Source organism: Sceloporus occidentalis, unplaced genomic scaffold (genome assembly GCF_023333645.1).
Source record: "Sceloporus occidentalis isolate IW3139 unplaced genomic scaffold, rSceOcc1.0.p SCAF_2, whole genome shotgun sequence".
NCBI classification, from domain to species: Eukaryota; Metazoa; Chordata; class Lepidosauria; order Squamata; family Phrynosomatidae; genus Sceloporus; species Sceloporus occidentalis.
In genome coordinates, this window is record NW_028316982.1 from 49,330,512 (window position 1) to 49,358,324 (window position 27,813).

Genomic DNA, 27,813 nt, shown 5'->3' on the forward strand with positions numbered 1-27,813 from the left:
AATATATACAGTAAAGGATGGAGTAGTGTCAGCTATGGGTCTGGTTACTGGGGGGGGGGGGTGTTATGTCCTATAAAGATCAGGAGGGCATGTTTTCTATGTATGTCTATAGGCGAGTATTCTCCTATGTTTCCCTGTGGATACTCTTCTTCTGTGTTTCCCTATGGGCAAGAGTTGTATGTATCTTTATGGGCAAGTAATTCCCTATGTATCTGTATGGGCAAATATTCTCCTAGGTTTATGTATGGGCAAGTCATTCCCAATGTTTCCCTATGGGGATTGATTCTATGTATAGAATAAAGTCTATTCCCTATGGGCAAGTGTTCTCCTAGGTTCCCCTATGGGCAAGTCATTCCCAATGTTCCCCTATGGGCACGTATTCTCCTATGTTTCCCTATGGGCAAGCATTCTCTGGTGCTTCCCTATGGGCAAGTTTCCTATGTCTCTCTGTAGGCATGCACTGTCTTAGTTTCCCTCTGGCAAGGCTCCTGCCCTGTGTCTCTCTGGGTCTCCCTTGGCTTCTGCCAGAGCCACGCCCTCCTTTCCTCCCTGGCTGGGACTGACTGAGGAGCCTCCCCTCCCTTAGCGCTTTAAGAGCAGGCCCCGCCCCTCCCCAGGCCCCGCCCCCTGCCCCAGGCGCCCTCCCCATTGGCTGAGCAGCGGGCCATGCATATGTATGCCTTGAGCTGTCTCTGTGAATGAGCGCTGCGCTGCGCTGCGCCGCTCCTTCCCTTCCTTTCCTCCCTGGAAGCGCAGAGAGACTCAGAGAGAGAGGGTCCCTGAGCCTCTGCTGCCTGGCTGCGTCCTTCCTTGCTCTCTCGCTCGCTTTCTTCTCCGGGGGAGATGCGGGGCCCCTCCTGCTGGCCTCTGGGGCTGGCGCTGGTGCTGGGCGGCTGGCTGAGGCTGCGGGCCAAGGGCGCCGTGCCCCTGGAGGACTTCTACCCCTTCGGCCCCGGCAGCGGAGACGCAGCCACCCCGAGGCAGGACGACGGCGGCTCCGGAGCACGCCCCCTCCGCGCCAGGATCCCCTTCTTCGGGGCAGCCCACAACGCCCTCTACGTGAGTAGCAGCCTCCCTCCGGGGAGACAGCCCCTCGGGACCCCCAGCCAGGGACCCTCCAACCCCAGCACCAGCAGCAGCAGCAGGAGGATGAGGAGGAGGGGGTGCCCTGCCAGGCCAGGACTCCCTCCCGCTGGCCCCAGCTCCTCAAAGAATGATGACAGTCCTGGCCCAAAGGGATCCAGGGGAGAAGGGGCGCCCAGAGGGAAGCCCACGAAGAGCCCCAGGGTTTCCCTACGGACAGATAGCCTAGGCATCTCTATGGGCGAGCATTCTCCTCTCTTTCCCTGGGGGCAGGTCTTCTCCCATGATTTCCTATGGGCAAGTATTCTCCCACGTATTTCTATGGGCAGATAGCCTAGGCATCTCTATGGGCAAGCATTCCCCTATGTTTCCCTATGGGCAAGTATTCTCCCACGTATCTCTATGGGCAGATAGCCTAGGCATCTCTATGGGCAAGCATTCCCCTATGTTTCCCTATGGGCAAGTATTCTCCCACGTATCTCTATGGGCAGATAGCCTAGGCATCTCTATGGGCAAGCATTCCCCTATGTTTCCCTATGGGCAAGTATTCTCCCACGTATCTCTATGGGCAGATAGCCTAGGCATCTCTATGGGCAAGCATTCCCCTATGTTTCCCTATGGGCAAGTATTCTCCCACGTATCTCTATGGGCAGATAGCCTAGGCATCTCTATGGGCAAGCATTCCCCTATGTTTCCCTATGGGCAAGTATTCTCCCACGTATCTCTATGGGCAGATAGCCTAGGCATCTCTATGGGCAAGCATTCCCCTATGTTTCCCTATGGGCAAGTATTCTCCCACGTATCTCTATGGGCAGATAGCCTAGGCATCTCTATGGGCAAGCATTCCCCTATGTTTCCCTATGGGCAAGTATTCTCCCACGTATCTCTATGGGCAGATAGCCTAGGCATCTCTATGGGCAAGCATTCCCCTATGTTTCCCTATGGGCAAGTATTCTCCCACGTATCTCTATGGGCAGATAGCCTAGGCATCTCTATGGGCAAGCATTCCCCTATGTTTCCCTATGGGCAAGTATTCTCCCACGTATCTCTATGGGCAGATAGCCTAGGCATCTCTATGGGCAAGCATTCCCCTATGTTTCCCTATGGGCAAGTATTCTCCCACGTATCTCTATGGGCAGATAGCCTAGGCATCTCTATGGGCAAGCATTCCCCTATGTTTCCCTATGGGCAAGTATTCTCCCACGTATCTCTATGGGCAGATAGCCTAGGCATCTCTATGGGCAAGCATTCCCCTATGTTTCCCTATGGGCAAGTATTCTCCCACGTATCTCTATGGGCAGATAGCCTAGGCATCTCTATGGGCAAGCATTCCCCTATGTTTCCCTATGGGCAAGTATTCTCCCACGTATCTCTATGGGCAGATAGCCTAGGCATCTCTATGGGCAAGCATTCCCCTATGTTTCCCTATGGGCAAGTATTCTCCCACGTATCTCTATGGGCAGATAGCCTAGGCATCTCTATGGGCAAGCATTCCCCTATGTTTCCCTATGGGCAAGTATTCTCCCACGTATCTCTATGGGCAGATAGCCTAGGCATCTCTATGGGCAAGCATTCCCCTATGTTTCCCTATGGGCAAGTATTCTCCCACGTATCTCTATGGGCAGATAGCCTAGGCATCTCTATGGGCAAGCATTCCCCTATGTTTCCCTATGGGCAAGTATTCTCCAATTATTCCGTACGGACAAGTACTCTTCTATGTTTCCCTATGGGCAAGTATTCTCCCATGTATCTCTATGGGCAAGTAATTCCTAATGTTTCCCTATAGGTAAGCATTCTTCTATGTTTCCCTATAGCAATGGTTCTCAACCTTCTAATGCCACTACCCTTTAATACAGTTCCTCATCTTGTGGTGACCCCTCCCTCAAACCATAAAATTGTGGTGTCTCAGTTCCTAAGACCCTTGGAAATATGGGTTTGCCGATGGTCTTAGGTGAGCCCTGTGAAAGGGTCATTCAAACCCCACAGGGGCCGCTACCCACAGGTTGAGAACCTCTGCCATATGGGCAAGTATTCTCCCATGTATCTCTATGGGCAAGTAATGCCCATTGTTTCCGTATGGGCAAGTATTGTCCAATGATTCTCTATGGGCAAGTATGGTTTTCCCTTTGGACAAGTGCAAGTGCTATCATTTGCTTTAGTAGGTCCTCCTGTCAAATGCCTTTTTTAGCATCTCTTTAGGCTCCAGGAAAAAGAGAGAAGGTATGCACGCACCTTGGGTGTCACCACAAAGGAGGACAAGGCACTGGCACATGGAGGACGGTGGAGACAACTGGAGGACACACCCCAGTAAAAGCCCAAAGCACCCCCTTTAAAAGTAAAAAATATAAAGAAATAGAAATGCTTGCTTCTTAGTCCCACTCCAAATGGAGGAAGCTTTTGGAATTTCTCCTTGACAGAAGGTCAAAATGGAGGACAGATCCTGGAAAAGGAGGACCTCTGATCACCCTGAGCTAAAATCGCTCATATAAATAAATATAAATGGAAATGGAAATTCCTGCTTCTTAGTCCTGCTCAGAATGAAGGACTTTTTGAAATTGCTCCAGGAGAGAAGGTTGAAATGTAGGATAAGTCCTAGAAAAGGAGGAGGACCTGGCCACCCTGAGCTCAGAACATTCCTATCAGTGTCAATTCATGCTTCTTAGCCATGATAAAAATGGAGGAGCTTTTGGAATTCCTCTAGGGCAAAAGATGGAAATGTAGGACAGGACCTGGAAAAGGATGACCTCTGCTCACCCTGAGCTCAAAACGCATCATTGTCAATTCTTGCTTCTTAACTATGCTCCAAATGGAGGACCTTTTGGAATGCCTCCTGGACAGAAGGTTGAAATGTAGGACACGTCCTAGAAAAAGAGGACATCTGGTCACCCTGAGCTAAAAATACTCATATAAATGACAATTCATGTTTCTTAGCCCTGCTCCAAATGGAGGACTCTTTGAAATTCCTCCTGGGCAGAAGGTTGAAATGTAGGGCAGGTCCTGGAAAAGAAGGACCTCTGGTCACCCTGCCCTCAGCTAGTTGGACTGACTGCCCCAAAAGTGGTTGCCTGTTCTGGGCCCAAATCTGTCCTTTCTCCTGCATCCAGGGAGATGCTTGGTCTTCAGGGCTGGAAGGCACAATCCTAAGCAGGTTTTCTTGGTAGCCTAGACAGAGCTTCTTTGCACTCCTGGTGCTTAAGATCATCTATCAGTTAGTGTTTCTATCCAATTTTTCCCCATTCGAGACTCAAAACACTTACAACAGTGAAAACAGACATAGCTCATTCAATTCACCTCATGCAAACATTTTAAAATATAATCAATTATCAATAAAATTTAAACCGATTAAAAACATAACCATTAAAAAGCTAACAACAAATAGACAATACAACACATTAGGCAAAGCCTGTTCCTCTTGAGCTTGTCAAAACAAAAAAAATATTCCCCTGCCTGCAAAAGATAGCAAGACTGGCCTCTGTAGGAAGAGAGTCCCAGATCCTGGGAGCTGCCACTAAAAAGGCCCTTGCACATGTTTCTGCCAGATGGTACTGTGAGAGTGGCGGGACAGAGAGATGGAGCAACCCAGAAGATCTGAAAACACGGGCAGGCTTATATGGGAGAAGATAGCCCTTCAGAGAACCTGGTCCTGAATTATATAGGGCTTTATAGGTCATAAGAGCACTTTGAATTATGCCTGGAAACAGATCGGTAGCTAGTGTAGTTGGTGCAGTAAAGGAGTTGCATGCTCCGTGTAGCCAGCCCCACAATTTGGCTGTAGCTCTTTGGACCAGCTCATGTTTCTGAACCCTCTTCAAAGGCAATCCCATATAAAGCATATTACAATAATTAAAAAAGGATGTAACTAAGGCATGCCTCACTGTGGCCATATCCGACGTCTCTAGGAACAGGTGCAACTGGTGCACAAGCCTTGACTGTGCAAAAGCACCCCTGACCACCACTGAAACCTGAGCCTCCAGGCTCAAGGCTGAATCAGGAGTATGTCCAAGCTGCAGATCTACATCTTCAGGGGAAGGGCCACCCCATCCAGCACAGGCTGAATCCAGATTCCTTGCTCTGCCTTTCAGCTGGTGAGAAGCACTTCTGTCTTGTCTGTTAAGTTTCAGTTTGTTAGTCCTCATCCAGTTATTTACTGACAACTGACACCAGCTTAGGACTGAGACAGCTTCCTTGGAATGATGTCCTGGTGGCGCAGTGGTTAAATGCCTGTACTGCAGCCATTCACTCGAAACCACAAGGTTGCGAGTTCAAGACCAGCAAAAGGGCCCAAGCTCGACTCAGGCTTGCATCCTTCCAAGGTCGCTAAAATGAGTACCCAGACTGTTGGGGGCAAATTAGCTTACTTGCTAATTAGCTTACTTGCTGTTCACCGCTATGATCTTTGGAATAGCAGTATATAAATAAAACAAATTATTATTATTATGTGGAAAGGAAGAATAGAATTGGGTGTCATATGCCTGCTGATGGCATCAAACTCCAAAAACCTGGAGAACTCACCCAGCAGTTTCATGTATAAAATAGCATGGCAAACAGAATTAAGCCCTGAGAAACTGCACAAGCCAAGAGGTTAAAAAGGAGTCCCTCAGCACCACCTTCTGGGTTTGCCCCTCAGGGAAGGAACAGAGCTACTCTGAAGCAAATCCCATCCCAGCAAGGAGGACCAGAATGATACTGTGGTCACAAGAGGTCCAGCAGAACCAACAGGGACACTCTCTCCCATCCAGTTCCCAGCATAGTTCATCCACCGCGGTGAACAACACTATCTCAGTTTCATAGCCAAGCCTGAAACCAAATTGAACCTCACTCAAAAATGGAATGTTGGAAATGAGTTGAAAGTTGTCTAATATGGTGGGATCCAAAGAGAGCTTTTTCAACACTAGTCGTATAACTGCCTTCTTTGGGCATGCTGGAACTCTGCCTTATTTTAGAAAGGCATTGACCACTCCCTTCACCCACTCAGCCTCTGGCTTTTTAATAAACAAGGAAGGGCAAGGATATAACACATATATGGTGGCTCTCACCTCTCCAAGAATCTTGACCACATCCTTGGGCTGTACAAATTGAAAAGTATCAATTATCACTGGACAAGCAATGTGCTTAAATGTATCAGTTGAGCTAGTGTGGTGTAGTGGTTTGAATGCTGGATTACAACTCTGGAGACCAGGGTTCAAATCTCCGCTCAGCCATTGAATACCACTGGGTGACCTTGAGCAAGTCACTTTCTCTGAGCCACAGAGGAAAACAAGGGCAAACTCCCTCTGAGCAAATGTTGCCAAGACTTGAAGGCACACGATAACAAACAAAAGTGCCTCTCCATCCCCACTTCCCAGCTGTTAATACTCCAAAGAAATATGCTTTTGCACCATTTTTGGTGACCCTGCTGTGGCAACTTGAAAGTATGTTCACTGAATATCTTACTTCTGCTGATATATGACGATAATGGTCCTCAACCTTTAGTCCACTAGATGCTTTGGATTCCATCTTCTAGAAGCCATAGCTGGTAGGCCTGTTGGTCAGGGATTCTGGGAGTTGAACACCCAAACATGGGGTGGGCCAAGGGTGAAAATCACTATAAGACACCTGAAAGCTTTCTGTTGTTGAGGAAGACCACCGTTCGTATCCATTTTGGCCAATTTCAATGTAATAAAAGTTGCTGCTTCTACATATCTGCATGAAACCTGCCTCTCTCTTTGCTGGATGTTTTCTAACAAGGTCAGTGGCCTAAATTAGTAAGATAAGGTTGGAGAAATGCTGGGAGTCACAGTTCAAGAATATCTGGAAGGATGCATGATTCCCATTCCTGGGTTAAGATTCACTAGCTGCAAAGAAGAGCTTTTAAGAGTATTCCACAAAATCATATGGGGAATTTAAAAAATGAATTTTGGAAAAGCAGCATCTTTGCTGTTTATCTTCTGGGTTTTAAAAACATTTTGTCATATTTTTTAAGCCTTTCCCCGCTCCCCCCATGCAACCATGATCTTTAAACTTTAATCCTACTCTTTTCCGTACCCCCAAAAGCAGATTTTCAAGATTGTAATAAGTATACCACTAACTGCCTTGGAAACCACATAGTCAGTGAACCAGATGTTTTGCAACCAGAATCAATTTCTGTTAGCCAAGATAGTTAGATAACACAGCCTTATGCTTAGGTTGGCTTTAAACTTTTGGGATTGCTAGGAAAAGCTTATAAGTATCTTGATCCCTTGAAATGCACTGAAGCATCTTTTAAATAATCTAGTACCAATCATGGTTGAAGGGGAACACTGATATAGATTATTTGTACTGTCGTTTCATGTACACCCCCTGCTTTCCTCTATTGATGCCCCATCCCACTCTATTCAAGAGGGGTGCTGATCCTGAGAAGACATTTTTTAAGAGTCCCAGTAAATGGAGGAGACCTGAACACTTGCTTTCATGAGCTTCCTTCAGTCAATTTATCTTGGGGTCCAAGCCACTGTCTCCAACATCCATGGATTCTCAGATTTTAGATCAGTCTTGCTCTTTCCAGCCTGACTATCCACTTTGGAAGGTGAAAGGACCCACTTTCATTCCATGAGTACTGCTTCGTCCCACACTAGCAATGAATTACTTTATATATACGTTTTTTAAAAAAGTCTCTTCATACTCTTCCAAAGCCATCTGGATTTACTTGGGGACAGTCAAACAGTCTAATTTAATTTAAGCCATCAAAGCTGTAACAGGATGTTGAGAATCTGAGAGTCTTTGCTATATTAGGCTATTATACTTTTCAGCCAAGGCGATATAATGTTGTTATTATTATTAAGCTTTATTTATATAGCGCTGTAAATTTACACAGCACTGTACATAAAAGCATTTAATTAGACAGTTCCCTGCCTTCATGCTTACAATCTAAGAAGACACGACACAAAAGGAGAAGGGAATGGTGGGGGGGGGGAGATTCAAAGCTGAAGGACAATCTGCGTATGCCTTGACCTCTCCCAGCAATTCTATTACCTATATCCATGAATCAGTGTAACTGTAGGGAATTTTTATGCACTGTAAAGATGATTTGTGCTCAAGCTTTATACTGTAGGGTAGCCACTACCGCCACAGGACTACTGCTGTGGTTGGGTGAAATCTAGATATGTTTTCAAAAAGTAAGTAGGTGTAAGAACTAGGTGACTGAAATTTTTTATTTCCCTGGCATGGCACGGGACAGGAAATTGCTTACAGTGGTGACCAAACAAAATCTAATTTCCTGAAGAGAATAGTGGATGTTGAAATTACCTCTGGAGAATCTGTTACGCAATCCAGTTGCTTTGCCCATAAATAAGTCAGTGGAGGAGAGTGTTGCAGTTGAGCCAACCTGAAGCTTCACCCCCTTGGATGGCAATTAGTCCTGATGATTTAAGTATTTAAGACCCATTTTCATTTCTATTGCTTCCATGCTGCTTCCAGTTCTGTCCATTCTCATCACCTGTGACAAGCAAGTGGATCTTCTTGTTGTGTATACTTTCTCCAGGAAGAAGTTGCCAAACATGCATTCCTCAGATCTATGTCGAGCAAAATACTGTTACACAAAACTGTATACAAGTGACAATATACGTGCATTCGCCCATATGGATTAACAATTGTATGCAAATATAAGCTTCTGTAGGCTGTACCCCAAGGTTATGTACCTTAAAATTCATTAAAATGAAAATGTTAGCTCTCCCAAAGCCAGCTCAGCTTACCTACTTGTTGGCATTTCCTTTATAAACATGTTTGCTTATGAGAAGAATTTTTGGAAATATATCCTTCTTGAAAATTGCATACGACTGGGAGCTCTTTCTTGGCTCTAGTTCTCCTCATGCCAAGCTCTGTTTGTTTGTTTGTTAGGTAGTTATATTTATGTCCCGAGGCAGTGTACATGGCTGTCCTCCTCTCCATTTTTTCCTCCCTATAACTCTGAGTGAGAGAATGACTGGCCCAGGTTCACTCTGTATGTTTCAGTGTGCTCAGTGTCCCACTTCAACACTCCCAACTACTACACCATGCTAGCTTTCTTTTGTTAAAACATAGCAAACTTGGGTGTTGTCCTGGACCATTCATTTTGTTTAGAAATGAGTACTGCACTTGTGCATGGCTGCAGATCAGCTACTCTGAGAAATGGCTTTCTTGGCCAAGCAAGCATTGCAGGTCAACAGGACATACCTTTGCCCTAGAAGTAGGAATGGAAGCAATGATAGCAGTTGTTAAAATATTTATATTCTGCTGTATATTACAGAATCATAGAGTGGCATACAGGTAAAATCCATTTAACAATTTAAAACTGTGAAACTTAAGACAGTTAGCATAAATAAAACATATTAAAAGCATATTAATATAACAAGTCAAAGTAGATTTAAAAGGTTAAAACAGTTTAATGTTTTGGTATGAATACGTTAGGGCCCAATTGTCTTACTAAGAGAGCCAGCATGGTGTAGTGGTTGGACTACAATGCAAGATCAGGGTTCGATTCTCGCTCAAGCATAAAAGCCTATGGGGTGACCTTGGGCAAGTCACATTCTCTCAGCCTCAGAGGATGGCAGTGACAAGCCCCCTCTGAAGAAACTTAGCAAGAAAACCTATGATAGGTTTGACTTAGTGTCGCCATAAGTAAAAATTGACTTGGAGGCACACAATATCACAACAACAAGCCTTAATAAAACGCCATGTTTTAATTTGGCCCCAGAGTGAAACTAGCATCAGGCCTCCAAAGGGAAGGCATTGCATTACTGGGGTGCCACAGCAAAGAAGGCTCTCTCTCATTCAGCGCATTCTTCCCACTGAGGAGCCCCCAACTTCTTTGTGCTGAAATTTTGAAATAATACATGAAGTCAGGTATTTACCAAGTGCTACTGTTGCGCTCCCTGCAGCATCTCAGAGCCATTGAGAGGTGGTAAGAGGCATGCTAGCAGTCTCTGTACTTTTAGGCAACTGGTAGTCACAGTACCAGGCACCTTCAGGTATAATATTCCATCAGAGATAGGGGCTAAAGAAGTGATGGGATCTTCCTTAGCCCTGGGAGTAAATACTGGGCTTGTCTCAGGCTTGTCTTGAAGCCTTTCTAATTCTGCCTCCCCAATCATTATTTTGTAACATATAAAGTGGTGAAGTGCCTAAGAAATAACTGAAATGTAAAAACTGCAAAGTAGAAGTTGGTAGGGATGCATGGAATCTACCTATGTCTCATTATCATAAGCCAGATGTGGATCACATAGGTAAGCTCATGAAGCTGTAAGACTTAGGAAATAAGACAGCCTTGTCATGCCTGTGACTATAGCAAAAGCTTTAATGGACTAAGTCACGTACATAATGTGTTAGGTGGGCTCTGTGCCATAAATGTTTATGCTACAATAAATCTATTCATTAAAATATCACTAAGATGCTTGGTGGTGTCTTCTGAGACAAAACAAGCTTGGGCATTACTTCTGGTAGAGGTTGGGAAAGTTACTTTTTTAGATGAAAATGAAGATTCTGGGTGTTTCATTCAAAAATAATCAGCTTTAGTCTTTAACAGTGGTTATCATGAACAATTGAACCAAAAGTGTACTCTTCTTGCAACTGCTGAGAGTGTTTCTGAAAGATGGTGATCACACATTTGGCTTAGCCCTAGAATTTGCAGCAGGTGGGGCACACTCCCTTGAACTGGTATATTCAAATGAGTAAGGGGTTATCTAGGGCCATCAGTGATGGGAATTCACTTTCTTTCATCCTACTAGGAGACAACAGAACACAATTTCCTGTGAACCATGGTTTATTTTTCTTGACCCAATTGCAGTAGTATCAAAAGGCCTGGGGCAAAGTGGAAAATCAGGAAGCAAATCAGTCCCCCCACCTCCATCCAGTAACCCAGTCCTGGTTAAACAATGCAAAAGAATGATGAGATGACAGAGTTTGGGAAGTTACATTTTCAGATTGCTTCTCCATAGCCATACTAGGGGGGAAGGGCAGATCTTGATGTAATCCAAAAGAGTAACTTTTCCAAGCTCTGATTTTGTGCTTGAATGGACTGAAGATGGAGGCTTGCTATCTTTTTCTAAATCTGTTCCTACATGGTAAATTGGCACAACAAGGAATTTCTTCCTGTTCTGCTGTTTTTGGATCATCTAGTTTATGTAGGGTTGCCATACCTCAGGACCGCCAGACTGGGACAAATGTAGGACAACATTTTCAAATGTAGGACACTCTCCCCTCCCCCCCCCCCATTTTTTTTTTTAAATGGAGGACACCCCACGCCTCTTCCCAGACTCTAAGGAGACCGAGACCTCCTTAAAGGCCAGGAAGGGGCACGGGGCATCCTCCATTTAATAAAAAAGTGTCCTACATAAAAAAGTGTCCCTCCTTCCTCGTCTCTGAGGAGACCGAGGCCTCCTTAGAAGCCAGGAAAGAGAGGGAGAGCCGGCTGCGATCGCCGCCGGCTTCCTTCTTCTTCCCTGGCCTTTAAGGAGTCCCAGGCCTCCTTAAAGGCCAGGAAGGCGCCGCTGCCCCTGGCCCCTGCTGACGCCCGGGAGGCGCGCGCAGAGGAGCCCATCCCCTTTGGGCAGCTGGCCAATGGCCGGCTGGCAACAAAGCAGGGGACGAGCTCCTGCTTCAGAGGCCTGTGCGTGGGGCCGGGACCAATGCATTGCTGGGGGCCGAACCGGACCGTGACCGGGAGGAGCCCCCAAAAGCGTGATTTTCACGGTGGCCACCAGGTTATGGCATCCCTAACTTTACGACTTTGTTAAACACACACCAGTAAAAAAGCTGAACTGTCCCCATCTATAGTCTGAAGTGCGCTGTCCATTCTGCAATACCACATAAGAGTGGTGGTCCTTATATGTTCAAAATAATGTCAGTTACACACAAGAAGGAAGTATCAGGAGGCATGGGAAAACTCCAGAGTTTGCCAAAGTACAGGCAGTCCTTAAGAAAAAAATATCTGAAGAAGTTAGGCGGGTTATAGACCGCCATTAAAGTACGCGCAGAGCGCGTACTAGGGTTAGGGAGGTGCGGTCCTTCCGCACCTCCCTAAGCCTAATACGCGCTCTGCGCGTAAAAAATGACGGCGGCCGTTCCAGACAGCCGCCGTCATGAGGACGTCATGGCCGCGCCGCCTCTACACAGGGTGGCGCGGACATGACGTCCTTGCTCTGCGCCAGGGCGCCTAGGGCGCCCTTTGCACGAACCAGGAAGGAGCTCTGTTTCGGAGCTCCTTCCTGGTTTGAGGCGCCGCTTTGCTTCGCTGGGCGCAGCCTTCAGACAGCTGCGCCCAGCGAAGCAAGGGAGAAAGGGGCCAAGCGGCCCCTTTCTCCCCCTCCCCGCCGCCGGGGGGTGTCCTTGGGGCTTGAAACCCCAAGGACACCCCTTTTTAGGCTGCGGGGAAGCAGCGTTTTGCCACTTCCCCGCAGCCTGAAAAGCGGCGGATCGGGGCCTCAGTAGCTGCCGTTCTGGCCGCTGAGGCCCCGATACACCGGAGAAAGGGGCTGGTACAGCCCCCCCAAATAGGCGGTCTGTAACCCGCCTTAGATTCCTTACAAACAGTTCAATGAAGACTGAATATGGCCAGTGATCATGCTGTCTTAGAACTTTATCGCACACCATTTTTTGCCCATTACGGGAATTGGAAGGGGACACTCATGTACGCGCGCGACCAGCCAAAAACGGATTTTATCGCACACCAAAGCGTCCTCCAAAAGGCCCCGTTCCATCCCCCGGTGCCAAGCGTTTAGTGCTGACGGGTGCCATTTTCCTTGGTCGGAAAAGTTCCGACCAGAACATTTAGCGCTCCTCAGCACTGAACGAGGATGGCTTGGGGCCGGGGAATGGAATGGGGCCTTTTGGAGGATGCTTTGGCATGTGACAAAATCCATTTTTGGCCAGTCGTGTGCGCACACGAGAGTCCCAGTTCCCGTAATGGGCAAAAAAAAGTGTGCGATAAAGTTCTTAGTGTGTTGGGCTGGAATAGAGTAGTCTGGTGAAGGGCAGAGCTGGCTACAATGTAAAACAGGAGCACTGTATATATTCCCACCTAATTCTTAGAGTCTTAGAGGCTTCAGGCTTAAAGACAGCTCTACCTAATTGCCTTGGAGGATCTTTGAAAATTGTGACAGAAGATTATTTATTTATTTATTTATTTATTTATTTATTTATTTATTTATATAGCGCTGTAGATTTGCACAGAGTTGTAATAAGGATGACCTTGGGCAAGTCACACTATCTGAATCTCAGAGAAAAGCCTCTCTGAAGAAACTTTCCAAGAAAATCTCATGATAGGTTTGCCTTAGGTTCATTATAAGTTGGAAACAACCTGAAGGCACCCCATTACTGCAACAATAACTTCCTTTCCACACCAGAAACTTCCCAGCTCATGGGATACATATGTACAGCCAGCAATTCATATCCTTGGAATCTTTATCCTCAGATTTAAGAATCCATGGCTTGAATATATATATATTCAAGTTATGGGTTCTTGAATCTGAGGATAAAGAATCCAAAGACATGAAGAACCGACCATACATACATAACATGTGTACATATATTACAAAAAGCAAGCCTTGATTGTGCCATTTTATATAAGGGATACCATTTTACTATCTACTGTAGTTGATGAGATTTGAACATCCATGGATTTTGGTAACCATGGGGGGGGGGGGGTTCTGGAACCAAACTCCAGTAGATACCAAGGGTTTACAGTATTATGTTTCTCATGTATGAGTAACCTATTGTGAACTTCAAATCTCCCAATACTACCAGCAGGGCACACCAGGAATGTGGCTCATGATTCCTTAGGCAATGCTTAGGAAACACCCTTCTAGAAGGATGTCAGTCCAAGCAAACTCAGTGTGTAGGTCAGTGATTCCCAAACTCTGGCCTTCCATGTGTTTTGGACTTTGGCTCCCAGAATCCCAAACCATTGGCCAAAATAGCTGAGGCTTTGGGAGCTGGAGTCCAAAACATCTGGAAGACCAGAGTTTGGGAAACACTGGTATAGATGGAATAGATTCTCAGTTTGGATGAGGCCTTATACATTTTAGGCTCTAAATTAGGATGGGGAGAAATGTATTTATTTAACATTTTAATACAAACTGACCTAATTCACACTTGCTAAATTAATACACAAATAGAATGCAGTTATCCTTGTGTATTTATACGTCACGAAATTTTGCAAAGCAATTCTCTGTTTTTTAAAAGAATTCATACATCAGGGGAAGTTGCTTACAAAATGCAAATATTAGTAAAAGTGCATATGTATTTCTGTGTATACTTTTGCTAGATGCATTTCAAACTGATGCAGAAACATAAGAGAACAAATTGATGTCTTAAAAAATAATGAGAGCCAGCATGGTGTATGAATCTAGAGGCTAGGGTTTGAATCCCCTCTCATCCATGGGAACCCATTGGGGGATGTTGAGCAAGTCACACTCTCTCAACCTCAAAGGAACTCAAAGGCATCTTAAAAAAAAACAGGTCTTGTGAAGAAAACCCCATGATGGATTTTCTTAGGATCGTCATACCTTGGAAACAATTTGAAGGGACAAAAAACAACAACAAAGAAAGTGAAACAGACAGATTTGTCATGTAAAACCCAGCAATAGGTATTGGTTATAAGAACATTTCCAAAATCATATGTTAACAGGAGTGGTTTCTGGTCCTTGACAAGAAAGGCTATCTCAATTTGAAAAAATATCAACATTTGCAAGATTTTTTAAAATTATGTTTTGCTTTTCAGGAGTTTTTTTTTTTTTTTCAAAAATAAAGGTTTGTGCATTTTAAAATAATATTTTTTAAAGAAAAAAACTTGTATTTATAGGAAACATCCCTTTATGCAATTTGCACAGAAATGTCCCGAAATAAGAAAAAATGGTTGAAAACCCTCTCATAATCTCACTCAATGGAGTAAAACTGTATTTTTTGTCTTTATGTGTGAGAATGAAATAAAGGGCCCAAACAGACAAAATAAAGCTGCTTCAGGTCTTTTTGGAGGTATGCTCTTTAAAAGATACATGTGTCCTAAGAGGTCAGAAGCCGCACCAAAGCCATGCTCCAGCGCTAAAGACTGGAGCACAGCTTTGGTGCAACTTCTGGCCTTTTAAGACACATGTATCATTTAAAGAGCATACCTCCGAAGAGACCCAAAGCAGCTTTATTTTGGCCTGTCTGTACAGGTCCAAAGAAAGGTTTATATCCTCATGCAGCAATTCTTTTCTTAGGTTATCCAAAAAGGCACAAAAATCTACACAAACATTTGAGACATCCACCTCCTTTATTGGGCAAAATGTTATAAAAAGCAAGAACAAAAGGAAAAGGGATGGCTCAGTCCTAAACTCATATTGTAGTCTGCATGTTGTTTTAAGATGTAACGGCAACGAAGACTCTCCAGTTGTACTCATTGGGTATTAGGTTTTACCCTGAAGGGCCCTTAGGCTAGCAGGGAACAGGAAAAGTAATAAAATGCAATAAATTTTGATTCTCAGTTTTGAAAATACAAATATATATTGCCACCACCATCCCACCTGTTTTCCAAGATCTGGAAATAATGCCTTACAAACAATAGTGATGGTATTCAACCATCTGAGTGGGAGAAAGCAGGTCAAGCCAGGACAGTACAAACTACTTGTAGGAAACATAGAAGGAATAAGAAAATGTTAGTTGTATGGATTTCCACAGAAATGTGCCTTTGGCTTGCCACAACAGTACAAGAAAACCTTCACAGCTGAGAACCCCATATGTGTAGATAGACTAGGAGAGAGCAACATGCTAGTTAGAGTAGACTATACTACACATACTACACATAATTAGCAAGAAGGCTGTGTTTAATTTGCACATTTGAATATAATTAATGAGCAACACAGCATTGGGAAGACTTCATCCGGAATATGATGTTCAGTTCCCGAGCTATGATGCCTGGAAAGATGTTGACAAGTTCAAAAGAATTTGGAGAAAACCAACTATGTGGAATCTACAAGGATGACATGAGGAGAGACAGCCATGAATGATCATGCTTATTTCTTTGTTGAAAAGAAGATCAAATGGATTGGGTGGATTGCAGAAGGGTGGATTGGATTAGGTTGACAAGTTTTTCAAATAATTTATCTTTCTTGTGACACTTTTTTGTGCGTCTCATGGAGAAATTATGGTTCAAAAGGCCAAGAGATGCCATGGCTTCATACAAAGGCAAATCTTGTTTAAATATTTTATGACTATTTAGAGGGGGGTTGGAATCGTCTTGCTTGAAAATCTCAAGAAAAAACTGGGTAGTCATCTGGTTGGGATGCTTTGTATTATTGGTTTGTCCTGTTTGTATCCCACACTTCCCTTTCAGATGTGTGAAGAGGCAGTGGCTGCATGAGGTTCTTATTTTATTCCTGCAATAACTCTTTGAATCCGTTTAAGCTAACCCACTGTCTTAACATGAACCCACCCCCAATAAGTATCATGGCTGGGTGGGCATTTTAATGTTCCTTTCTTACATCAAAGCCTGATCTTTTAGCTTTTAGGCACCACTGGCTGTTGTGGGAAGTAGGGCTGAGCTAATGGAGCCATTGCTTTACTTATACTCCCAGCCAGGCCTTGTTCTCATCTGCAGATGATACAGTGGTAAGCCCGATTTTGGTATGCATCACCTTCAAATGCAGAGGCACTCTGTTTAAATTACAGGTGGGCAAAGAATGGTCCTCAAATGTTGTTGGGCTGCAGCTCCCATTAGTCCAAGCCACCAAAGCCAATGGTAAGAAATGCTGGGAAATGCAATGCAACCATATTTGGAGGGCTACACGTTGCCCACCTTGATATAATGTGATTCCCTGTTTGTCTCACCTGTAACCTATGCATACTTCATCTGAAGGATGACCCATCAAAATAAGTACTATATGTTTAATATTACATTATAAAATAGTGAGGACTGAGGACCATGCAGTTGAGGCTGTATGATAAAGTTGAGATTATTTTGTAATAAGAGGCCTAGCAATTCCCTGTTATGTGTTTGGAGCAAAGGAAGCTCGCTTATCCTGAATCAGATTACTACTTTTATCTTCTGTGACTGGTTGCATCAAGTTTCTTCTCTCTGTGAGAGATTTTTCAAAAACTTCAGTTCAATACTTATTCTCTGTAAAAGTCCCATATGATTTCTGCACAGAAAACACTAGTTTTCATTATTAACATTATTATATTACTATTACTTTCTGGTCAGAAAATTATGCTTTGTGCACAGAAACCACTGCTTTCCATGCCAAAAACAAAACAAAATCCTAAGTGTGATTTTGTGTGCAGAGTAAGACCAAACAGTGAAGATTCTTGTTAGTCCATGATTCTCCTAATCAGAGTTTCCCAAAAGTCAAGAAACCTGCTTGTTGTTGTTGTTCTTTAGATTTTTCAAAAGTTTTTTGCACACCTAGCATATGAACTGTATTTACTACACTTGTATACAAGATATATTTCCATTATGTATATTGCATTCAAAATAATTAAGGCCTGGGACAGACCACTCCAAAAAGGTGGTCTGCCGGCGGCCTTTTTCCGTCTGGAGGGAAGCCACAGCCGCCAAACCATGCTGCTTCCCTCCGGAGTAAAAGAAACCAGGAAAAACAGGTTCTTTTTATGGCACCAAGCGGATGTCACGAGTGCACCAATGGCACACTTGCAACATAAGCAACGCACAGCTACGTGTATATGCTGCATGTTGCTTACATCAAAATGGCGGTACCCATGTACACGGGACACCGCCATTAGTCCACCACTGCACCATGCTAGGTTAGGGACCATGTGGTTGGTGCACAGTCCATAACCATAGAATCGGCGCCAGCATGGCACATTCGGCCCATCTGTTCCGGGCCTAAAGTTAGTGCTTCTCTGTGATACTGCTTGTCTCTTTAATGACATTTTTCTAAAGTCCCCAAATTTCTATCATTGCAGGAACTTAAAGCTTCAGTTGAGTATTTAAAAACAAAGTTTATGCATCCAAAGAAAAGGGAAAAGTGAAGATTCCAAGGGAATGAAAACACAGCAAGTTCTAGTTATGAATGATTTTCAGTGTCTGCAATACTAGAAATTTGGGTACTGAAGGAAAGTGTCATCTTACTGGCAGAATCCTTATTGGAGGAGCTGGGGTGACATCAGGTAGAGGGGACTACCCATCCTCAGGTGCTTTGTGGCCCCAGCTGTGGCCACCATCCAGCCTATTAGCAGGATCCTGCAAGCAGTCTGACCCCTGGGGTCATATGCCTTCCCAACCTTTGCCTTAAGACTTAGGGGTCAGTGACTGGCTGCTCTGGGGCCAAACCTGCCCTTTGGATGAGTGCCACATGATCTTTCAAGTCACAGCTCATAAACAAAAGAGGGAGAGAAAAACGTGGCAATGCAGAAGACACTTGGAGGCAGAGTGGATAGCCTTGGCCTTCTCTACTTCCTTGCCTGCATGAAAGTGTTTCTCTACAAAACTTCTTTCTCACCTGTTCCTCTGTCCTCTTGTTAATGCTACTTTTTGAAATCAAATCTTGACTTGTCTTGATCTTTTATATTGGACTGCAGCACCACAGACAGGAATTGTGTCACACACATGCGTGTTTGAGCCTAACATCATTTTTAGTGCTGGATAAAAGTAAAGTAGTAATAGATTTAATAAAAATGTAATTCACATTTTAGGGGTTTAAAAGGTACCTAGTATATATGATGGCATTAAAGAACAATTTAAAACAATTGGGGAAATTTTGGCCCTCCCAGCACTTGGTATTGTAGCTCACACAGTCTCATACTTCTGGCCATTCTGGCTGAGGTCTTAAGGAAATAGCTTTCATAACGTGTTGGACCAAATAGCATCTCACTGAGATGAGTATGATCCTGTCCCCATCTCTGCATTATAAAATGATAGAAATTTGCACACATCTTCAGGTCATGCTCTTAGTAAAGCAAGAAAAGACAAATCAAGATGATGGTGGTGGTGAGGATGAGGATGATGGGGGTTGTACCAATATTAGAGAAACATGGTGGCGCATCCTAGGTAGTGGTATATTGGTAAACTTTGAAGTGTCGGCCCTCAACATACAATTTCCTATATAACAATATCCCCAAGGATAATTTTTTAAAGTTCAGCGCAATGTGTCTATTTAACTGTCAATTTAAAATAACATTTTCTGAGGAAGGGGAGAGGGTGCAAATAACACAGCAGACAACCATTTGGCAAGAAAAAGGCCACAACTTTATTGGGATGACAAAGGGGTAACCGGCTTACAGTGTGTCCGCCATTTAAGGAACCGGTTATGTGCAAATGCGCATCTTTGCCCCATGTCACCGGGGAATGCTGAATCGATGTTGTTCCCACACTGGCGACATCGCTAACCCTCAGCACTCCTGGATATGCCAGAGCAAACGGTGGGTTCGGTGCAGGGGGAGAAGGATTTCATGTGCCCAAAATAGTGCTAGGTGGAAAAGGAACTTCTCCCCAACCACCACCCATATACACCCACATGCCCTTGGTTCTGGTGGAGTCTGTATTTGGCACCTCCTAAACTTGGAAATGCTAAAATGAATCCCACCCCTTCACATCTCTCATCTTATTTCTTTGCTTCCCACTTTAATTTTTCCCTTTGTTACCCTAATGTGTTGGGGTGTAGTTTTGTAGCTTGTAATAGTATTATGTAATAATTTTATAATCCACCTGAGATCCTGCCCAGCATATGGTTTTAGAGAACATGCCTTAGTTGTATACTATCCCCCCTTTTCATTGCTTGTTGTCAAGTGAGTTTTTTCTTTAAAAGGAGTTAAATCAATATAATCTCACATCCCTCTTGCATATTCCAGCCGCTCCCCTGCCCCCATCCAGACCACACTGGCTCCACTCCAGTTCGTATGGAGTAGCTGTAAAATGCTCCTATCCTTTGTAATTGAGCCAGACTTTTAGTGGGTTGCCTTTGGCAGTGTTGTAAAAGGCAACACCAAGCACAAGGCAAAGATGAGTCAGGCAAAGAAAGTCTGTACTAGATAGATTTTTCTTAGTGTAACAAGGCCTTTCCTCCTTTCGGAACAGGGAAGAGGCTGCCAGAGGAGCTGGAACCCCATAAATCCTACCAAAAAAGCGGCACGTTATCCTCCAAGGCCATGTGACTAGTCTCTGATGTTGATATGGACTTATTTCTAGTACTGGGATGGGGCACTACAGCTCCAAGACCCCCGCCCCACCAGAATGATCATGGGGAGTCATTGTCCAAAAAAGTAACGTTTCAGAGCAATTCTACTCTCTCACATAAAGAGACTGTGGAACAAATCCAATATTACTATGCATGCAGAAAACAACCTCAAACTGCCTTTTCTCTCCTTTCTCCCAGTGTGTGTTGGGGATATGGACCATTTTTCAATATTTGCTTGCACATGGTGGAGGAAATGAGTGTGTATTTTTAATCCAAATGTTGCCCACACCTGAGGTACTACCATAGGCAAAGTATTTTAAAAACTGACTCCTTTTTTGGCTCTTGGCCCTACAGTTTGCATTATGGGAAAGGCCCTAGGTCAGTGCTAGCACACAGACTTTGCATGTAGATCTTGGTTTCAGTGCTTGACAGAGAGAGACCAACCAGTTTTTATGTGATAGGGAAGACCATGATAAGAGTGTTTGGAAAACCTGCAACCAGTCTCTGTTAACAATATATAAAACTCTTCAGATTAAATGGATCATATTTTAGCAATGTGAATTATAGATATGGATTTCCCTGATTCAGATCAGAAGTTGGGACTGCATGGAGGGCAAATGAGTTAAAGCCTTAACTTACCACGGTTTTAATATGGATTTGTTCAGAAGAGGTTTGCCATTGTCTTCCTCTGAGGCTGAGAGAATGTGAATTGCCCTAGCTCTCCCAGAGGGGTTCCATGGCTGAGTGGGGATTCAAATCCTGGACTCCAGAGTCATAATCCAATGCTCAAACTCTCAAACAAAAGCATTGGTAACAATTTATTTCCAAAAGTAGAGAGGGATTTCTCTCTTATATAGTATGCATACCTCCCTTGTTGTGGGACAAAGCTCCCAGTAAGAAAGTGCCCTAGGTAAGTAGAGAAGGAGACAAGTAGCCTCTCAGTGTTTGTGGAGCTAAACTCACATAACTCTGTGTCTGTGTCTTCAGCCTCTAGCTACTCATATCTAAGAATATCCTGAATATTGGATTAAGAGTAATGCTGCAGATTGTAAAACTATGAGATACTGACCAATACCGCAACTCCTCCTCCTCCTTCAGGAGATAAATGTATTTCTCTCATTTCCACAGGTATTAACAGCAGAAGGTTTAAACTTCAGTTTCCATTAGTGTGAGATTTCAGTGTTGACCCCTGCAGCCTGCATTGCATATGTTCTCCTTAGCAATGTTTTATTTGGCAGCAACCACATGGGGATGACCCGAGGGAGCTAGGATGCACTAAAAGGAAAAAGTTTGATGCATGGGTCCTTCGGGAAGAGAGGGGTGTAACTTTAAAGGAGGTTTTGCTTCATTAGCATACTGAGCTCTGGTTTTCACTGACAGCTGTGATGGGAGTAGCTGTACAAAGGCTCGCTTTTCTCACCAGCTTTGGACATTAGTGTGTTGCAAATTTTGCTTAGCCTTTCCAATAGGCAAGATTGACACCTTTGCAGTAATGGGCTGTGGGGAAGAAGCCAGAGGGCTCCTCTAGACAGAGGGACCATTGCATGTATTCTGTGCTGTGATGTTTAGTGGAGAGGGAGGGAGAGAGAAAGAGAGAGAGCGCCTACCTGTCCACTTACTTGGCATGACTTATCTACAATTTGATATATACTGTTGAGAAAAACCAAACTCTTCTCTAAATTCTGCTTGTTGAATCCCTCAAATGATGGGGATGGAGTGTGGGAGAAGTAGCATCTCAACTCTGGCCTCCAATGTGATAAAAATTTAGAGTCTCAGTGCTAAACTCCAGAAGCCTCATGTTCAGTGTGCTGGAAGGAAGGAAGGAAGAAGGCCTACCTGCCAGCCTACCTATCTGGCACAACTTTGACATATACTGTTGAGATAAACCAAACCCTCCTATAAATTCTGCTTGTTGAAACCCTCAAATTATGCAGATTGGGTATGGGAGAAGTAGTCAACCCTGGCCTCCAGTGTGGTAGAAATCTAGATTTTCAGTGCTAAACTCTAAAAGTCTCTTGTTTTTCAGTGTTGTAGTTCTGAGCAAGATCCTCTATAGTTTCCCAGGTTAGAAAAACTTTGCAACACAAGATGTTTTGGCCTGTAACTCCATCAGCTGAACCCCACCTGGATACCCAATGGTAAGGACTGTGAGAGTTGTAGCCCAGAATTCCTGGAAGTCTGAAGATTTTTCAGTCTTGCTTCTACAAGGTACCATTCACTTTCTGCAAAAAAAGCTGTTCTGCAAGGAATATGCTGAAGATTTGGGAGGTGGGTGAAGCTTCTGACTAGAATGGCACCTTCTCTCCCAGAAGAGAAGTGGGATGTGTCTAAAAAGGACATCAGTTTGTGTTGAATTTGCATGAGTCAATGTATAAGTATAAATTCAGAAATAGTTTAATTTAAATAGGAATACAGTGATGTCACCCGAGTAGGGAAGGCTGTGACGGGTGACCTTTGAGTCCGTTGAGTTGGCTGTCCTGGAGCTAACTGTAGATGGGCAACCCCAGCTTTCCTGTTATCTTTAAAATAGACTTTGCCTGATTTGAGGAGTGATTGCCTTCATAGAAAGGACTGTCCTCTGATCGCTCTTAACATGAAGTATGAGTAGGCAGCCTGTCGATCTCCAGATGTTACTGAATTCCAGCTCTAATCAGGGATGATGGAAGGTGGAATCCAACAACAACTGGAGAATCATGTGTTGCTCAGTGCATCATTGCTGCACCGTTTGGTTGGTGCAGCCACAGTCTGGGGGAGACAGAGGGCCTCTGTCCACCCCTTTCTCTCAATCTGTATAGGCCCTTAGTCTCAGAGGGAGGTAAAGGCAAACCATCCTCTGAACAAATCTTGCTGAGAAAGCACCAGGTTTGCCACGTATCCTCAAGTCACCTGTTGAATTTCATAGGGTTTTCTAAGGCAAGGAGTAGTCAGAGATGGTTTTGCCGGTTCCTTCCTCTGAAATATCAACTGATAATTGTTGGGCATCTCGCATCACAATACTAGCCAGGTCTGACCCTGCTTAGCTTCCAAGATCAGGTGGGATCTGGTGCCTTTAGGATGTTTAGGCATCTCTGGTTGACCTTAGGGTCTCCATAAGTTGGAAACAACTTGAAGACACAGAACAACAACAAAATAGGACATATGATCACTCAAACTCCCATCTTTTTGACCATAGTAACTGCCCAGTTAAACATATTTGTCTATGAGGCATGAACAGAGTTTGGAAAAGTCACTTTTTGGGATTGCAGCTCCCTGAATCCCTTAGCTAACGTTCCTGCTTTTCCAGAATTTAAGTATAAGCTCTAGGAATTATTTAAGACCATCCAGAGATCAAAATGTATCAGTCTTTAATTACAGCATCCGACCTGAAGTAACGCCATTCACCCCTGCCTGGGAGCATGACCTCTTAAATTAAGGAGACTTACTTCTTGAACAGATGTACATTGCATTGCACTTGCAGAGAAAAACGTTGATGTCCCATTATAGATTTTTGCTTCAAAAACAGCAGCGTCTTATGGCATTTGAAAGTCTAAAAATGCATTTGTCAAAGCAGTGCATTGCCACCATACATTCATTAGCCTTGATGGTGTAGCAGTCACAACATTTTCTGTTTTTCCCCTAAAAGAAAATTGTTATAAGCTTGTCTAAAGGCATGTAGTGTTTTTCACATAGATCCAGTGTTGCCAATTGTTTGAGCTAGTGAAACAACTGTGTTTTTTGTGTGTTTTTCTTAAATGTCAGCCACCAGAGAAGGGCACCACATGTTTCCCAGCACGTTAAACTGATGTTTACTCCTTGTTTGCCTTGTCCTCCCCCACCCCACTGGGAGTGTTAATCAGCTGCAGGGTTCACCCAGAAGATTGTGCTGTTCTTTGCACCACTGTATGAAGCTTGGGAATGTTCTATTTTTATCTTTAAAAGGCATGGCCCGGGATATGTCAAAAGCTCATCTGGAATAAGTAAAGCTCTTTTTTTTCCAGTGGTGGGGTCTGTGACTTTACCAGATAAAGAGAAAACTTTTAATTGTAAATGGGAGAGGCCTATTACTCAGTAATAACACCAGCTGCCATTTTGCTAAAATGGATTGTGTTTCTTGCATGAGAATATATGGGTGGTGTCATGATCAGTGTGTATATGTGTTACTTGTTGGTTCTCTTCTCTGGGGATTAGGTTTTATTTGGCTTGGGAGTGTTTTTTCCTCTCTGAGGTTTCTGGGTTTAATTTAGATTCCCCCTCCCATCCTAATTGTTCTGCTTTCATATGTTGTGTTTATCATTTTCCTGTTTAGTTTCTTTTATAGATTCCGAAAACAGTTTCTGCATCAATGCATTGTCCGTGACACATATAGTCAACAGGTGGCTCTCTGAAACTCTGACAAAAGGCAACTGTCAGAAACAGGGTACTCCTTGGGGGAAAGCCTGTGAACCCCTTCCTGGAATATCTGCAAAGTGTGAATCTTGTGATTCATATTGGCTTACCCCATACATACATTGAAGGCATCTGCATTTAATTTGAATGTGCATTCTGAAACAGAGCCTGGATGCAGCCATTTTCAAAAAATAGTAATTTATAAACTGGAAGCCACATCTTAAAGAATGAGGGGGGAAATAAAACTCTAGGCCAGTGTTCAGCCAGTTCTAATAAAATATAAGTATTAAGAGCACCCACTGTGCATCTCCAGCTGAGTCCCACTGTTGAGTGGGCTATATCCTGTCCTAAAATATGAGTATCTTGCTGGCTCAATGGGAAATGAAAATTCCATCCCACAAAGGAAGATATTCATGAGGCAGACCAGGAACAAGAGAAAAATGGGCTCTTTATTACGGCCATATATCCAGGTGTACTTCTTCAGTAGCATCTTGTATTACCCACTATAAGTATAGTAGAGTTTGTTAAAGTTACTTTTCTGGAGTACAGCTGTTTTAAACTACAATCTGTAGTCCACATATAGCCCCAAAAAGTAACCTTTTACAAGCTCTCAAGTCTAGAGGCTGTTAGGCAATGTGGGGTTAAAGTCTCACTAAGTAAGCCTATGGTCTGTTTCTCCAGATGCTCAGTACTTTAAGGCAGCCTTCCGCAAAATGGTCCTCTTAAACTCCCTATGATCTCTTGTCATAAATCATGATGGCTGAGGCAATTGGGTGCTGTAGTCCTAACTTTCTGGAGAGACCCATGTTAGAGAAGGCTGGTCTGTTTCCATGGGTGTTTCCATGGGTGATTCTGGATTCTACTTATAGGAGCTTATTCGTGAGGATCTTTATGCAGGACAGAGTTCTTCATTTGTAAGTCCATGCTGTAAAAAATGAAGAGGTTACTCTGAATTTTACTGCTTCCCCTAAGGTCTTTATATGAAGGAGATGTGTTTCAAGTTCCCGTATGTACAGTATGCACATCAAAAAGATTTGTGCACTCACCTAGCAGTAAGAAATATATGCATATGCTAAGATTACAGAGATGTCACTGATCCCTTGCATAGGGACAAATACATGTCTCCTACCTTTATTGTGCCAGGCTTGCCAGAACACTCTTACAGTGTAAAACTAAGCATAGTTTAAATGGCAAACTAAAATCACAGAATTTCTGGAACTTTCAGTGAACTTTCTTGAAAGTCCAAGTAAGCACCAGCAGGACTGGCTGTGAGGCTTCCACCTCCTATGGCAGATGCTGGGGGACAGCAATGTCAGCACACCCACCTGTTCCTCCTGAGCACTTTAGTTTTTCAACTCTTCAAAAACAGAGCGCCATGCAACACTGTCCTCCATTCTCTAACCTGGCCTACTGCCCTGTGATGGTGTAGGACTCTATGTCATTGCTGGTGTTGACATAAGGTTCAGCTGCCAGCTCAGCCATCTTCTGTTTGCGGAATGTAGAGAAGAGGCATCCTCTTGTCCTTTGTCTCTGATGGCAAAAAGTCTTGAGCTGGCCTTATCTCAAAAAAACAAAACAAAACAAAACAAATCTCCACTGGAATCAGTAATATTTAACATCCATGTAAATATGCTTTGATTTGCAGTGGCAGTTTGCTATGACCTCCTGTTTGTGCTATGGATATTCCCCTGGCATCAAAATAACCTGGGTTGCTTTGAAAATTCCAACTAGTTTTAGGCAGCTCTTTCAGAAAATCTTGGCCCCTGCTTCATCCCATATTGCTTTAATAATAGGAAGAATGTTCCCATGTGGACATTAAAAGGTTACTAAGAATTTATGAAACAGTAATCTTATTCCCCTTAGTCATGGCAATAACTCAACATGTGTTTACACAGAAGGGGTTGCCTCATACAAAATGCTGACCTGAGGGGTTGCTATACCAAATTCTTCAGCAATATGTTCGGGTAAACTGCAGCCCTAATGTCCACAACTTGCAGGGTTTTCATTTTCATTTTTAGTAGAGTTTGGTTTGGTTTTTCCCAGGCTGGGAAGCAATGCAACACTAACCCACAACATATGAAAATTGTCTTAACAACCTTAGTCATTAATATGTTTATATGAAACTATCTGGGTAGAAAAGTCAAAAAGGGTAATTTTAGTAACAGGGTGGGTTTTGTTTTTATTTTTCTAATTTTTGAGATGATCTTTCCCCAGTTCCAGAGTTCTGGAACTGTATGGAACAAAACCTTAATGGTCTGTTGATGAGATCATTCACCTATATAAATTTGTTTCCTGATCCTAATTGCTTTTAAATTACAGAATCATGTGAACAGGCCAGCCTTTCCCCACTGGTGCCCATTCAATCTGCTGGATTACAACAGCTTTGCTGGCTGAGGGTTAGGCATTAACATTGTAGTCCACCATATAGGGAGGGCACAAAGTGGTAGAGAGCAGAAATGGCCACTGTTGCCACATGCATCCTCTCTGTAGACTGAACATTGCCTCAAAATAATATATTAACTTTGTTTATCCTGACTTCTGTTTGTCAGAATATTTCAGCTCTATCCCTAGATCACTTACTGTTTTATACAAAACCATATCTTCTCTTGGCTATCTTCATGAACACAAAAATTCTGCTCTTTGAGTCCATTATATATATGGAGGGGTGACATTTGATCAATAAAAAATCTGTTGATTGACTGATTAAATATTTTCAAATTACTACATAGTTGAACCATTGTGTTTAGTAGAACTACAGAACTAGGAAAACACTAACTATACCAATTACTGTTTTCCAGAAGACTCCAAAATCAAATTCCTTCCAAAGCTTTTATTTTACCAGAACATGACAGAACATCTGGAGAACTCCTCCCCTTTTTCCACAGAGCAAATCATATGAGCTCAATGACAGGCCTGGCTTCTGGTTATGCATGTTCTATCTTGGGTTGCTAGGAGAGCTTGCAAAAAGTATGGTACTTTGGGATTTTATGTAGAATGTCTTTAGGAAGGAATGCTTTTTTGCTTGTCTGGAATGGAGTGCATGGAACTGGTATCGTACCAGTTTGTGGACCCATAGATGCAGGAGACATATTTAGATTAAGATAGTAATCAATTATTTGACTGAGGGAGAGAAGTTCAGGTACTGTTCTCTGCTGGTTTGTCTATATAGTATCTGAAAGACTAAAATGCATGGATGATTCCTTGCCAAATATATACTGCAAAATGATGCCAACCACTTCCATGGCTCTCCTATTAAAGGGCA

General features: G+C 43.5%; 1 protein-coding gene across 1 annotated transcript in view; it reads left to right on the plus strand.

Annotated features, from left to right (window-relative positions):
• The first annotated feature begins 843 nt into the window (after nt 1–843).
• The window catches only part of SNED1 (sushi, nidogen and EGF like domains 1), a 93,099-nt gene continuing 66,129 nt past the window's right edge, over nt 844–27,813 (plus strand). The window contains exon 1 of the mRNA XM_089509299.1: nt 844–1,059. Coding sequence (XP_089365425.1) covers nt 844–1,059 — 216 coding nt within the window. The remainder of the gene's footprint in view (nt 1,060–27,813) is intronic.